At 39.2% G+C, this 16010-nt stretch overlaps 2 protein-coding genes across 5 annotated transcripts in view; one reads left to right on the forward strand and one right to left on the reverse strand.

Moving 5' to 3' along the window:
* LOC113175099 (uncharacterized) overlaps positions 1-16010 on the forward strand; it is a 192123-nt gene that overhangs the window by 29220 nt on the left and 146893 nt on the right. The window lies entirely within an intron of this gene.
* The window catches only part of Znf540 (zinc finger protein 540), a 34211-nt gene continuing 26613 nt past the window's right edge, over positions 8413-16010 (reverse strand). For all 3 annotated transcript variants that reach the window (XM_026379270.2, XM_026379268.2, XM_026379269.2), the window contains one exon: positions 8413-14019. In XM_026379270.2, coding sequence (XP_026235055.1) covers positions 12242-14019 — 1778 coding nt within the window. In that variant the 3' untranslated portion in view covers positions 8413-12241. The remainder of the gene's footprint in view (positions 14020-16010) is intronic.

A 16010-nucleotide genomic window follows, 5' to 3' on the forward strand; every position in this document is an offset into this window, starting at 1 on the left:
AGTTTTGGATATTTAAGAGCATGTCACCAGCTTCTGCTGGGCTCTGGAGAGGCCTACTATGGCTGTCATGACACAGTGAGTGGCGTCAGGTCAGAAGCACATGCAAGAGGGAGAGATCACAGGGCGAGACAGGAAGCCAGAGAGTGAGGAGGGACCTGTCTCTTATAACAACCTACTCCTAAGGGAACTAACAAGGATCCCATGAAAACTATGTTGATCTCTTCTGAGGGCAAGTGTCCCAATGACTGGATTACTTTGCACAAAGCCTCACTTGTTAAAAATTCCACCACCTCTCACCATTGGCCACATTGAGGACCAAACTCCAACACAGGAATCCCTGGGGGACATACTCAAACCATATTCTGGGGCTGGGGATGTGGCTCAAGCGGTAGCACGCTCGTCTGGCGTGCGTGCGGCCCGGGTTCGATCCTCAGCACCACATACCAACAAAGATGTTGTGCCCGCCAAAAACTGAAAAATAAATATTAAAAATTCTCTCTCTCTCTAAAAAAAAAAAAAAGAAAAACCATATCCAAACTTATAGCAAAATGAGACTGAGAATTTCAATTTATCAATCAAACAAAAATATTAAGATCTGGGGGCTGGGGCTGTAGCTCAGTAGTAGAGCAATTGCCTAGCATGTGTGAAGTGCTGGGTTCAATTCTTAGCACCACATAAAAATGAGGCAAATAAAATAAAGACATACTGTCCATCTACAACTACAAAAATGCATTTAAAAAGGCATTAAGATCTCTAAAGTAGCAGAAATCAAAGTTGTAGTGATACAAAGAACTGTGGGCTAGGATTGTGGCTCTGTGGCAAGTGCTTGCCTAGCATGTGTGAGACATTGGGGTCCATTGACAACGAAAAAAAAAATTAAAAAAAAGAAGAACTGCAATTTGTGGTGAGACTGAGCATCTGATTTCCACCTATCTCCTCCTTTATTCATTCATATAAATCTTTTTCTTTCCTTCGTTTCCATTCTTTCTTCCTTTTCCTTTCTACCTTTCTTTTTTTTGCAGTACTGGAGATGGAACCCAACACCTTGCACATGCTAGGCAAGCACTAAGCTATGGCCTCTGCACTTTTTATTTTGAGGCAGGGTCTCACTAAATTGCCCGAGCTGGTCTTGAACTTGAAATCTTCCTTTTAGACTACTAGTGATGTGTTGGTGTGTGGAGGAGAGTGGATGAGGGTCACAAGTAAATTTTATGGAGTGTTAAGAAATGATCTACATCTTGATCTGGGTAGTGGTCACCACAAAGTTCCAATTTGTAAAGAAAAAAAATAAAAAATCATCAAACTCTGTATTTAGTGAACCTTATGAACATTTTTGTATTTGTGTTCTACCTTAATTTTTAAAGTCAAGGGGGAAAAGCCTAGAAGAGTTAATGGTAGCCTTTTAAAAATTTATTTATTTATTTATTTTACAGTAGAATGCATTTTGGCATATTGTACACAAATGGAGCACAACTTCTCATTCCTCCAGCTGTACATGGTTCAGAGTCATTCCACTAGTGTAATCATACATGTTAGTGGCAGCCTCTTGATGGCTCCCTTAAATATATATAGCTTGATGTGGATGTGTCCTGGGCGCATGGCCCTTCAACAAGGTCTGCTGATTGGCAGTTCTTAATCTCATACTAGGTTTTGATAAGTTAAGTTTTTAACCACCAAAAAGAGAAAAAGAAAAAAAAAGGTCTAGATCTAGTGGCATAACTTCAACGTCTTTATTCTGGGTACTGAGTGGTGCATGCCTATAATCACAGCAATTTGGGAGGCTGAAGCCAGAGGTAGGCAAGTTTGAGGTTAGCCTCAGCAATTTAGTGAGACCCTCACACTAAAAATAAAAAGAACAGAGGATGTGGCTCAGTGATTCGGTACCCCTGGTTCAATCTCCAATCTCTGCCCTCCCCCAAAAAAGAGAAGATGGGGAATGCCATGAACTGGGAGTATGGAGCGTTGAGTCCCAAGGCCTCTGAGAGTTGTGAACCTGGCTAGGAGGGCTCCACTTGGGTAAGTGTAGTTGCCTGCTGATCATGGCCTGTGCAGTTTTATCATTTCAGATGTGGAAGGTCAAGCAGGTTCCAGGAGCCCTGAAAGAGGTTCTGTATGGGTGAAATGACCTCCCCTATGCCCTGGAAAGGCCGATTTCCTTCCTTCCTTCCTTTCTTCCTTCCTTCCTTCCTTCCTCCCTTCCTTCCTCCCTCCCTCCCCCCTTCCCTTCCCTTTCCCTTCCCTTTCCCTTCCTTCCTTCCTTCCTTTTTTGTACCAGTTTTTGTCTTTTTTTTTTTTATAATAATTCTTTTTTTTTTAAGAGAGAGTGGGAGAGAGGGAGGGAGAGAGAGAGAGAGAGAGAGAGAGAGAGAGAGAGAGAGAGAATTTTTAATATTTATTTTTTAGTTCTCGGCGGACACAACATCTTTGTTGGTATGTGGTGCTGAGGATCGAACCCGGGCCGCACGCATGCCAGGCGAGCACGCTAAGGCTTGAGCCACATCCCCAGCCCTTTGTACCAGTTTTTGACACCAGGGGTGCTTAGTCACTGAGACTCCCCCACCCACCCTTTTAATATTTTATTTAGGGACAGGGTCTCACTAAGTTGCTTAGGGCCTTGCTAAGTTGCTGAGGCTGGCTTTGAACTGGAAAGACAGATTGGAATAGGCTTGTCACAAGTACCTCAGGGGGTCCCAGAATGGGGAACTGTCTGGAAATCCTGCTGAAGTGTTCAGACCTCTGTTTTGATGCAGGACAAACTCTGCTAAGGGTCCATCGGTTTACATTAGGTGTGGCTAGGATTGGAAGGGATTTCTTAGGTGTTGTGAGATTGCCCCAACTGGGATGTAGCTCCTTTCAATGGGCAGGTCTACTGTCAGCTCTGGTGTAGTGCTCCCAGCTGTGGGGTGTCCACCAGTTTCTGTGGGTCATGTTGAGGTAGAAGAAAATAAAAAATAAGTACAAAGGAGTCAAAAGAAAGGACAAGGGCTGGGGCTGTAGCTCAGTGGCAGAGCACTTGCCTAGCATGAGTGGGGCACCGGGTTTGATCCTTAGGACCACATAAAAATAAACAAATAAAATAAAGGCATGCTGCCCATCTACAACTACAAAAAAAAAAAAAGGAGGAAAAAAAAAGGGAAGGAAGCACAAGGGAATTATAAATAACCTAAAAGGCTTATGTTAAAGTTCAGCACACATTTCCTCCCCAGGCCAGTTCTCTCTCCAAGGCCTGTCACTACTAAATTTCTGGGAAATCTATATTTATAAAGTTATTGGAATTCACCCACTTATAAAAATTTCCTTGTACATTATTGTGCTTTTTTGTTGTTGTTTGTTTTTGTTACTGGGGATTGAACTCAGGAGCACTCGACCACTGAGCCACATCCCCAGCCCTATTTTGTATTTTATTTAGAGACAGGGTCTCACTGAGTTGTTTAGTGCCTCACCGTTGCTGAGGCTGGCTTTGGACTTGTGATTCTCCTGCCTTGGCCTCCTAAGTTATTGGGATTACAGATATGAGCCACCGCACTGGGCTCAGGTTTAGTCTTAACTAATTTATTTTGAATGCTTTCCTAAATAAATCTGTGCCTCTAATGGATACATCCTTAAAGTCATTTATGCAATGTTTGTCAAGAACCTCACCCATCCTAATTTGAGGCCCCCCTCCAGTGACTCCTTGGACCTCTTAGGGTGACAGTGTAAGGGTGGGGCCACAGCACTTGATCCAGGTAGTTGCCACACAACACACCCAGAAGCAGCAGGGGGTACCCATTAGGGACTGAGTATTGCACCGGAAAGTTTGCAGCAGCAGTGACCATGATAGGGAACCTGTCAGTATCTGAGGGCTGCATAGGTGGCTTTGCAGGGAACTTCACAGCTGACCTGCTCAGGGAGATCTGCCCAGATGCTTCCTGGCTCCCCTGGGGAGGTCTAGCATCTGTTTCTCAGGGCCTCAGTGGGCCTACCTGGTGCTAAGCCACCCAGAAAGGTCTGTTCATCTACTTACCAGGCACAGGTGAATGGGCAAGGCTGCTTGCTGCTTAGGGTGCATGGGTGAGTCTGTCTGTTTTCTGGGGGTCTTCTTCAGGCCAAGTCACTCAAGGGGGTCCCAGGTGCTCCTCTGAGGATCTCTTGGGGTCTCAAGATGAGTGGGGGAATACACAATGTGGGCTGGCCTCTTTCTCCCACAGTATAGCAATGTGGTAGCCTAGCAGCACCCCTATTCCGTTCCATGACTTAACACTCAGAGTCACTCCAGGTGAACTGGGCTACATGAAATAATCATATAAGAGACAGAGATACCTTTTGTTTTGGGTCCTGTGATGGCTCATCTGACCTTAGGGGTCTTTGGAAAGAAAGAGAGAGAGAGCGGGCACATGCTGACACTTTTATTGAGGAGGAGCCATTCAAATGAGGAAGGGGTCAGATTTGGGGGAGGGGTTGAGTCTCGCTCTGTGATGTCTGCTGTCAGTAGTTGACTGACATCTTGGAAGGCCACACCCAAAGGCAGAGCAGGAGAAGGGGACACACAAAGGGAGTTTCGATGGAACATTCTATCCCAAACAGGGAAAAGGGATAAGATTTCAAAAGAATAGGTGAGTGTAGCTCAACCCCAGGGATATGTGTACTCAGAAGACTGGCCTTGCTACCCGAGTTGGGGAAAAGACCCAGTCATGGCACTACCACGCGAGACTAGAGTGATCTTTAGATCTCTGTGGTACATCAGGATTGGAAGGCGTGGTAACTCAATGTGGCTCCCCAGGCTCCCCAAAGTGGGCTCAGAGCCTGTGAAAGCCCTCCAGCTCTACATCCCTCAGGTGTCACACACCCAAGTGGGGACTGCCAGGGGCTTCCTGCTTAACCCTTCCCTGCTGAGCCAGGTCCCTCTTAGTACAGGGTTGATCTCTGGAGGCAGGGAGCAGTAGGTGCCGTGTTTAGTTCCCTTTTTATAAGGCCACCATGTATCTCCATGCTCAGCAACATTTCTACCACATCCCCACTGCAATCTGATGATATGCTTCAAACATTACAGAGAAACAGGTGTTGATTCCCTACCGTTTTGGTCCTTTGTTGTGGAGGTGTGTGCTGTGTACCTCTAGTCAGTTATCTTATTTCCACCTCTTGCCCTGGTTCCTGATGAGTGGGAATGTTACTATGCTCTTCATTAAATGAGATGTTTGTTATAGGTTTATGCTTAAATTAAAACAGAAATCCTTTAAGTAAGAAATTATGGCTGGGCGTAATGGCACATACCTGTATAATCCTAGCGGCCAGGAGGCTGAGGCAGGAGGATCGCAAATTCAAAGCCAGCCTCAGCAAAAACGAGGCACTAAGCAGTTCAGTGAGACCCTGTCTCTAAATAAAATACAAATTAGGGCTGGGGATGTGGCTCAGTGGCTGAATGCCCCTGAGTTCAATCCCTGGTATCCCCCACCCCCCCACACACACAAAAGGAAAAAGTAAAAAAGAAATTTTGCTGGGCACAGTGGCACATGCCTATAATCACAGCAGATTCACACACTGAGGGCTGGGGTTGTGGCTCAGTGGTTAAGAGCCCCTGAGTTTAATCCCTGGTGTGCATACACACATACACACACACACACACACACAAATTGTATGTAACTCCTATCTGGCCTTTTGTTGAATAAGAGCCACCACACTGCTTCTGTTTCCATTTGGAGTCCCCTTTCCTTATCCATATATTCTATTTTGATACCACGTGGAACTTTATTTTGAAACGGTGGTCTTGAGTTTTTGTATTCAAGTTTATTTTAAAAACCAATTTGTTTGCCAACTTTTTCTCTTGTCACTTCATTTATATCGTTTACTTATCTTTATTTTCCAATAGCCTCCAGGAATATATTAAAAGAAGTTTTCTGAGATGGGTAATTTAAACAAGAGTTTGGCATGGTCTGGCAGTGCAGGTAGGTACAAAACTGTTCTGGTTTTGAAGATCTGCTCCATTGTCTTCTTACAAGAGTATACTTGTAAAAGACTAATGTTAATCTGTTCCTAATTCCTTTGTAGGCCAATTTTAAAATCTTTCTTGAAGATTTTATATGTTCATTCCTTTATTTTTTTTGGAAATTTTGCTAAATGTGCATAATATTTAACTTTTTAAAAGCCATAAATTATTTTATTTACCAATGAAAGTAGTGTCAATTAAAAAATGGCATTTCACAGATATAAGACACATTCCAATTTCATAGATGCTAAGATGGAAAATATGTGATAGAATTAATATTTCAAATTTTACTAACTTGATAAGTAATTTGAAAGAGGGCTTCTTAACATACTTTATTCTGAGGTAATTTTCCTTGGTGATTACTTCAAGCATTACCTCTCAATTCTATTGTCTTCTTAGGATGCTATTCAATGGATGTGGGAACTTCTATTTCTGTCTTTCATGTCAAGTTGTTTTATGAATCTTTTTATTTCATCTGGTTCCTTCTGGATTGTTAACCTTCTGGCTTCCTAATCCATATTTCTGCTGTGTGCATTTTGATTTTCAGTCCATCTGTATTGAAGCTTTTTTTTTAAAGTAAACTTTATTTTTACGTGATACACAGATACACAGGAAGTTGTAAAGATAGTTCACAGAAGTCCTGTATACACAGTTTTTGCCAATGGCTACATCTCACATTATTACAGTACAATATCAAAACACAGCATTTGACATTGATACAATGTGTGTAGATAGTTATATGCCACTTGATTACATATGTACATTCATGCAACCACCACTGCCAATCCAGATCCAAAACTATTCCATCAACACAAAGCTCTCTCTCTCACTGTACCTCTTCATGATCACACCTGTCCTCTTTCCCAATCCCTGGTAACCACTAATGTGTTCCACCTCTCTATAGTTTTGCCATTTCAGGAATGTTACATAAGTGGAATTGGCCAGTGCGTGATCTTTTGAAATTGTCTTTCAACATATGGTCTTGAGATTTAAGTAGTTGCTGTGTGTATCAACAGGACATTTCTGTTTAATGCTGAGTAGTATCCAAATGTTTATATGACTTATAGTTTTTTTATTGAGACTTGTTTTGTGACCTAACATCATCTATCCTTGGAGAACATTCCACGTGTACTTGAGAAGAAAGTACATTCTATTGTTGTTGGGTGGAACATTCCACAGATGTCTGTTAGGTCTGGTTTGTAGTATTGTTCAAGTTCTCTATTTCCTTACTGGGTTTCTGTCTAGTCGTTCTATCCATTGGTAAAAGTGGAGTATTGAAGATTCCTGTTACTGTTGGGCTGTCTATTTTGCCTTCAGTTCTGCTAGTATTTGTTTCATGTACTTTGAGACTCCATTGCTAAGTGTACAGGTTTATAACTGTTATTTGTTCTCCATGGGTTGACCCTTTGATCCTTAAGTAATGTTCTTTGTCTCTAGAAATAATGATTGACTGAAGGTCTATTTTGTTTGATATTTGCATAGCTACCCCAACTCTCTTTTAGCTACTCTTTTATAAAATATCTTTTTATATCCTTTTGTTTTCAATTTGTATCTTTGGATTTAAAGAGAGTTTCTTGTAGATGGCATAGAGTTCGATCATTTTAAAAACTTGTTTTAAAACCCATTCTGCTACTTTCTTCCTTTTAATTAGAAAGCTTAATCCATTCCCATTTAATGTAATTTCTGATGAAGAACATATTTCTATCCTTTTGCTATTTTTTTAAGAGAGAGTGAGACAGAGAGAATATTTTAATATTTATTTTTTAGCTTTTGGCGGACACAACATCTTTGTATGTGGTGCTGAGGATCGAACCCGGGCCGCACGCATGCCAGGCGAGCGCGCTACTGCTTGAGCCACATCCCCAGCCCTCCTTTTGCTATTTGTTTTCCATGCCTTACTGTTTTTGTTCCATAATTCCTCCATTATTGTGTCCTTATTGGGTTAGATGTATATTTTTCTTTTCTTTTTTTTTTTCTTTCTTGGTATTGGGGATTGAACCCAGCAGTGCTTAACACTAAGCCACATCCCAGACCTTTTCATTTTTTACTTTGAAAAAGGATTGTACTGAGTTGCTTAGGGCCTTGCTAAGCTGTTGAAGCCAGCGATGTAGCTCAGTGGTACAGCACATGTTTACCATGTATGAGGCCTTGAGTTCAATGCCCAGCATCAAAACAAACAAACTTAAAGATTCTTTTCCAAGAGCTGAATTGTGTGTCTGTTTAGATCACTTGAACTTATCCTATTTGGGATCTGTTAAGCTGCTTGGGCAACCTATATGTCTTGTTTTTCATCAAATTTTTGGAACTTTTCAATCATTAGTTCTTCAGATATTCTTTCTGTCCCTTTTTCTGTCTGAGAAACTTCTGGATACCCTTTATCTATCCATAAAACAAATACATATGTTTGTGTCCATTCTTAGGTTTGATGATATTCAATAAGTCTCTGAAGATCTGGTTTTTTTTTTCTTTTACTTTTTTTCGTGCTTCTAAGACTAGAGAATTTCAGTTGCCCTATCTTCAATTTGCTATTTTTTTTTCTTCTCTCTGCTCAGATCTGCTGTTGAATCCCTCCAGAGAATTTTTCATTTTGGTTATTATACTTTTCAAGTCTAAACTATTCAGTTCCTTTTAAAATTTTCCATTTCTTTATCGATATTCTCTATTTGCAGAGTCATTGATCTCAATCTTCTTTAGTTTTTTATATGTGGTTTCTTTGAGCTCACTGAACATATTTAAGACAGCTGATTTTAAACTTATGTCTAGAGGCTAGGATTGTAGCTCAGTGGTAAAGCACTTCCCTAGCACATGTGAGGCACTAGGTTTGATCCTCAGCACCACATAAAAAATAAATAAAAATACAGTATTGTGTTCATGTATAACTAAAAAAAAATTTAAAGACCTTTTGTCTAATTACTGTGTTTTCTCAGTTCCTATTGATTTTCACATATGTTTCTGGTTTGCTTGCCTGCTAACTTGTGTATGTGTGTATGTGTGTATGTGTGTGCACGCATGCACTTAAAATTGGACATTGAATATTATCATGTGGCAACCCTAGAAATTAAGAGTCTGCCATCCTGTAAGTTTTGTTGGTGTTGCTGGTTGTACTTTAAGTGACTTTTCTGAATTAATTTTTACATTCTGTATTTTTTGTCGTGTGTGAACACTGAAGTCTCTGTTCCATTAATTCTGTGCCCAGCTAGGGCTAACTTAAGTGCCTGGAATAAAACAAAAACTCCCAAGCTAGGGCTAACTTAAGTGCTTGGAATAAAACAAAAACTCCCAGTCTTTGCAGATAGGCTGTGTGTTAGGGCACATCTTCAATCTTCAACCAGTTTACAATTCTGAATTAGCCTTTACTTTCTGCTTGTACAGAACCTGAAGGTCTGACAGAAAGGTAAGAGCTTATGGCCACCCCAATTTTTTTCCTAAATATATGCTCAGTCCTGCTTATTCATGTGGCCTTTTAAATTCCTAGGAATATTTGGGAGCTTTTAAAAGTTCTTATTCCCCAAAGTATCTTCCTCTTTATCCTTTCCTGGGCAAAGAGGACTGTTCACTGCCTGATGGAGATGAAAGGCCCTGGATTCACAACAGGCTTTTTTTTTTTTTTTTTTCCTATCTGGCGGGACATTTGGACACTCTGTTATAGATTGCAAATGTAGAAATCTAGGCTCTTCATTTGGATTTCCATGTCAGGAGTGGTGGTAGATCCACAAATTTTTAAAAATAAAAATAACTCTTTTAAGAATATTGTGAAGAGAATGAAGCTACAACTACAGATTGGGAAATATATATATGTATATTTGCAAAACACACATCTAACTAAGGGACTAATTTCTAGAATATGTAAATAAGTTCTAAAAAAAAGGTAAACAATCAATTCATACACTTAGGAAAAGGACAGGAAATGTAAGATATCACAAGATTTTTTAAAGAGGATATATAGATGGCAAAGAAGCACAAGAAGATATTAAACATCATTAGTTATTAGGCAAATGCAAATTAAAATGACAATGAAATATTACTACAGACTTATCCAGATTACCACAACAAAAACACAGTGACAAAGCCAAGGAAGGAGGATGGACAAACTATCACATGTTGCTGGTGAGGATGACCAATTGGCACTACCAATCTGGAAAACTGGTAGTTTCTTAAAAACATAAACATGCAGATACCATAATATCAAGAAATTACATCACTGGGCATCCTTCCTAGAGATATGAAAACTATGTTTACATAGAAATCTGCATGTGAATATTTTATGGTAGCTTTATTTGTAATAGCCCCAAATTGGAAACAGCTCTGATGTTATTCAGTGAGTAAATGGATGAACCATGTCACATTCATACAACGGAATACTCTTCAGATGACAAGGAGCAAACAACTGATATATACAAAAACCAAGCTGCAGAATTTTTTTTTGGCTGGAGGGGTTATTGTCTCAATGCTTCCACTCTTGCTCCACTGTCCCTTCCTGTTTATTCGGCTAGAAAGTAGACTTTTCCTGAGGCTCTCCCTACCCTATCTCTGCCTATTGGCATTTCAGTATTGCTGTCAGTCTTTAGTTCCAAGACTGGGGTATAAATCCCATGGAATGCCACCATGTCATCCCTTGGGTTTTGTGTCCCCTAGCAAGTTTGTTTTCTTCTCTCAATATTTCCAATTTTGTGTTTGTTTGATGTATACTACCTAGGGGTTTGAGATGAATGTAGTGGGAGGAAGAGGGGGAACAAAAGGACATCTACTCCATCTTTCCAGCTATAAAAATCCCTTTAAGTTTTTATTTCAATATGACTGTTTGAATAATTTGTGTAATCACTTGTTAATTCTGTTGTAGAGATGTGCTATATCTCATCACACAATTTCACAGATAGTCCCAAGCAATTTAGTGAGACTCTATCTCAAAATTAAAAAAAAAATAAAAATAAAAAGGGTTAGGGATATAGCTCAGGGGTAAAGTGCCCCTGGGTTCAAGATTGGCACACTGACAGAGTTTCTGTCTGTTTTTGATATTCTAATAACCAGAGCATGCAAGTAGATAATAAATAAATAAAATGTTTGTGTGTGTGTGTGTGTGTGTGTGTATACAGATGTATATGTGTATTTCTGAAAAAAAATAGCAAATAGGCAAAGTACAGATTTTCAGATCTAGCCAGAGGGCTAAATGGGTATCAGAATGTATTTTTCTTCTGTCTGAAAATTTTCATAATAGAATTGGGGAATAGTTATAAGTTCTACATTATTATAGGTAAATTATATCACATCTCTCCTTGATATTTCAGCAGTTATGAATCCTTAGTTCTCTTTGAGCTTTAATTTTCTGGTAGAACTTACTATGGTTTGAATTCAAACTTTCTCACGTTCTGTGTTCTAATAGATTTTCCCAGTTAGTTTGGGCTGCTATAATGAAATACCATGGACTTAGTGTCTTATAAATATAAGTTTTGGATGCTGAAAGTATAAGCTTAGAGTGCCAGCATGTTTGGATTTTGGTGAGGGCCTTCTTCTGTGTTGCTGATTCCTCACTTGTATCTTCCTGTGGTTGAAAGAAGATGAAAGAGAACTATCTAGGTTTGGAGGATGTTCTTATCATGGAAATACTCCTATTTGTGAAGACTGTACCCTCATGACCTAATAACCACAGAGGCCCCTCCTCCAAACACCATCTGGTTGGGATTGCATATCCTATATGGATTCTAAACGTTTAGAATCCATATAACAGATTTTTATCAAAGATGATCTGCCCAAAACATAGCAAGTGTTGAATGGTCTTTCTATGTTATTTCCTCCACTTTTATCTTTCTATTTTAAATTCACTAATAGTAATGCTGATAATAATGAAAACAATAATATCCAATAATAATTCAAAAACAGTTTGGGGCCAGACAGTTTTCACAGTATCACACGTTACAGTATACTGTATAACCATTATTGATGATGTATACACCACTAGCCACACTTTTAGGTAGGTATCATTTTACAACTGAGGCAACAAGACCTACATGTTTTGCTTGATATCACACAGGTATCAGAGTAGTGGAAAGGCAATGATGATAGTATATCATTGCTAACAACACTTTTCCACAATTTTTACATCGACAGGTTTATTTTCTAGTATGAATTCCTTTAAATTCAACAAGGACTGAGAGGCATTAAAAGGTTCTTACACAATTATTAAGTTAACACATCTAAAGAAAGATTGGCACACTGACAGAGTTTCTGTCTGTTTTTGATATTCTAATAACCAGAGCATGCAAATGGAAAGGCAGTATTATATTAAGTTACATTATGGGTTTTCTGATGCTGATAAAGATGTGATCGCTGTCTAAAGGCCTTCTTACACACCTTACACTCATAGGGTTTCTCACCAGTATGAATTCGCTGATGTTCAATAAGGTGTGAATTAAGTCTAAAAGACTTTCCACATTCTTTACACCCATAAGGTTTCTCACCAGTATGAATCCTTTGATGGATTCTAAGGTCTCCCATGCGACTAAAGGCCTTGTCACATTCCTTACATTTGAAGGGTTTTTCACCTGAGTGAACTTTCAGGTGTTGAGTGTACTGACCACGCCAACTGAAGGACTTTCCACATTCTTTACATTCGTAGGGCTTTACACCTGAATGAGTTTTCAGATGTTCTTTAAGATTTCCTCTACGAATAAAATCCTTTCCACATTCTTTACATTTATAGGGCTTTTCCCCAGTATGAACTCTCTCATGTTCACTCAGGTAGAAACCAAATCTAAAGGTCTTCCCGCATTTTGCACATTTGTAGGGTTTCAGGTCAGTATGAAATTTCTTATGCAGGCTCACTTGGGAGCGCCCTCTAAATGTCTTCCCACATTCCTTACATTCGTAGGGCTTTACGCCAGAATGAATTCTCTGATGTTCAGTAAGGGCTGAACGAAGCATAAAGGCCTTCCCGCAGTCCTTACATTTATGTGGTTTCTCACCGGTATGAATTCTGTGGTGCACTCGAAGGTCACCATTATAACCAAAAGCCTTCCCACACACCTCACATTCAAAGGGTTTTACACCACTGTGAATTGTCTCATGCCGAGTAAGCTGTCCACGGACATTAAAGCTTTTCCCACAATGCTTACATTCGTGAGGTTTCTTGCCTCTATGTATTTTTTTGTGTTCTGTGAGATATAAACTGAGTCTAAAAGACTTCCCACATTCCTTACATTCATAGGGTTTTGCACGCATATGAATTTTCTGATGGCGGGTAAGCTGTCCAATTACACTAAAAGCTTTCCCACATTCCTTACATTTATAGGATTTCCCCCCAGTGTGGGTTTTCTGATGTTCTGTAAGGTAGAAATTAAGTCTGAAAAACTTTCCACAATCCTTACATTCAAAACACCTCTTACCAGTATGCTCTTTCTCATGCTCAGAAAGCTCTGAACTACTACTAAATCTTTTCTTGCATTTCTTACATCTATAGGGTTTTTCACCAGTATGATATTTCTGATGTCGACTGAATTGTGAGAAAAGAGTAAAGGTCTCACCACATTCTTGACATTCATAGGGTTTCTCACCACTGTGAAATTTCTGATGCAAAATAAGCTGATAGTGATGACCAAAGTACATCCCACACTGTTTACATTTATAGACTTTTTCACCACTATGAGTTTTCTTATGTAGATTAAGTTGGGAGACACTACTCAAAGTTTCCCCACATTCTGGACAATCATGCTTTTCCTCAGGAGTATTTTTTTCCCTTTGACCCGAGTTAGAGGCAGAACTAAGGTTTTTCCCACGTTCCCTACCTTCACTAGCGTTCCCACCACTAGATGTTCTCTGATTCGAAGATGTCTGCTTTCTCTCTGTTGGCCTTTTCTTATAAGTGCTTTTCACTTGCCTGAAATTCTTTTCTTGAGGTCCCTGTTGACCCTTAGACTGACTTTTGTTCTGCGACTCATTTCTCGAAGTGGTTCCCTTAAGTCCAACAGTTTTTCTTCTTTCTGTTGTCTCCGATTTGGACGAACTAGCTTCATCAGCATCCTTTCCTGAAGGTAATTTCTTGGTCTTGTATCTGGAGAACAATCCTAAAAGAAAAACAAAAAAAGTACACAAGAACTATTTTTCCTGTAGTCAGAAAAACATAAAAGCTTCCATCTTCAAAATAGTAGACAAAAGTGAAAATAATTCTCATTAGAAGTAAATGGCTTGAAAGCTTTACAATAGAGTTCTGTAATTTGAAAGCAGACCATATGAGTTTGAAGTATGAAAGATAATATACAATTGTGGTGATGTGGCAAATAGTTTATATAATGGTTCTGTAATTTTTGTGTGGATCATAATCATCTGAGAAACTTATTACAAATCCTGTTATTCTGGTATCACTCCAAGCTGTAAATCAAATCTATACGAGATTTTGAATTTTTTTTTTTTGTTTGTTTGCTTAGTACTGGGGATTGAACCCATGGGCACTTTACCACTGAGCTATCCCTTCAGACATTTTTATTTTTTATTTCAAGAAAGGGCCTCACTAAGTTACCAGGACTGGCTTTGAACTTAGGATTCTTATGCCTCAGTTTCCCAAATTGCTGGGATTACAGGCATGTGCTACCATGCTCAGCTATCTGAATTTTTAAAACTCTACTAGATGATTCTGATATAAATAAAAGTTTGAGAATCTCCATTTAACAATTTTAATAGTTTTCTCTTTCTCTCAGAATAAATTTCAAACATTTTACCATTGAATATAATAAGGCCTTTCAAAGATAACATCCTCTTCAACTCCCATATAGGACTGTGCTCCCAGATCACGCTACAATCTTTTCTTATTTCATGCAGCTTTCCACAAGCTATTTCATCTCCTAAAAATCCATCCTGGGCTCTATGAAAGGCTGACTCCTCCCTATTTTTCAATCTTAGGTCAAACATCTCAGAAAGGCTGACCCTACTGGTTGTAAGTCACATCCTTTACTCTCAATTCCAGCATCATGATAATGTTGAAAATCTACAAAAACTACACTTAATAACTTCTAATCAAACAGGAGCTGTCCGTTTAAGTGCATCACAGGAGCATTTCTAATAAAAGAAAAAAGTCAAATATCAACCAAATCTCACCATACATATTTTTTAAATTTATTTTTTAGTTTGAGGCACAATCTCTTTATTTTATCTTTATGTGGTGCTGAGGATCGAACCCAGTGCCCCATGCCTGCCAGGTGAGCGCTCCACTACTGAGCCACATCCCAGCCCTCACTGTACAGACTTAAAACTAAAAAATTGTAAATGTAGACTACATTATGGAGTGAAATGATGTAAAACTGTACACACTCTTACATGTGTTTCTCTGATTCCTTAAAACCCATTAAAAAGAAATAAAATTTCTATTTCCTTTATTTTTGATAAAGAAAAAAATGCATGCTCCTAACAATATGACCTCTGCCCATTGAACTGCATCTAATTGCCAGTTTGCTAAATGGAGTAAGATCCTCTTCTGGACTTTGGCCCCCAAGACCCTGTATTCCTGATTTTACTTTTCTTTCTCTCCTTCTCTCCTTCTTTATCACTTTTGTCACTGTACCTCTTTCAGATTTTTCCCAAGAGCATTCAGTGTCCACATTACCATCCTGACTTTCATTTAAGTATATGATCAGTCATTCTTTCAATTATTCATAAAGGTTACATGTTCTGATTCCCATTTTTTAATAATTATATATTTTTAGTTGTAGTTGGACACAATACCTTTATTTTATTTATTTATTTTATGTGATGCTGAGGATCGAACCCAGGGCCTCGTACATGCTAGGCGAGCGCTCTACCGCTAAGCCACAACCTCAGCCCCCAGATTCCCATTTTTGACTGAAATCTTGATTTAAAAGTTTAAACTCTTCTTCCTTTAAAAAAATCCATATGTACTGGCCAAAAAGGAGCATTAAATAAACATGTGTTGAAGGCATACTCATTTGTTAAGAGTAAAGATTCTTCCCAGGTACAATGGGGCACAATGTAATTCCAGCAATTCAGGAGGCAGCCTCAGCAACTTAGTGAGGCCCTAAGAAACTCAGTGAAACTCTGTCTCAAA

The sequence above is a fragment of the Urocitellus parryii genome, chromosome 15, assembly GCF_045843805.1.
Source record: "Urocitellus parryii isolate mUroPar1 chromosome 15, mUroPar1.hap1, whole genome shotgun sequence".
NCBI lineage: Eukaryota > Metazoa > Chordata > Mammalia > Rodentia > Sciuridae > Urocitellus > Urocitellus parryii.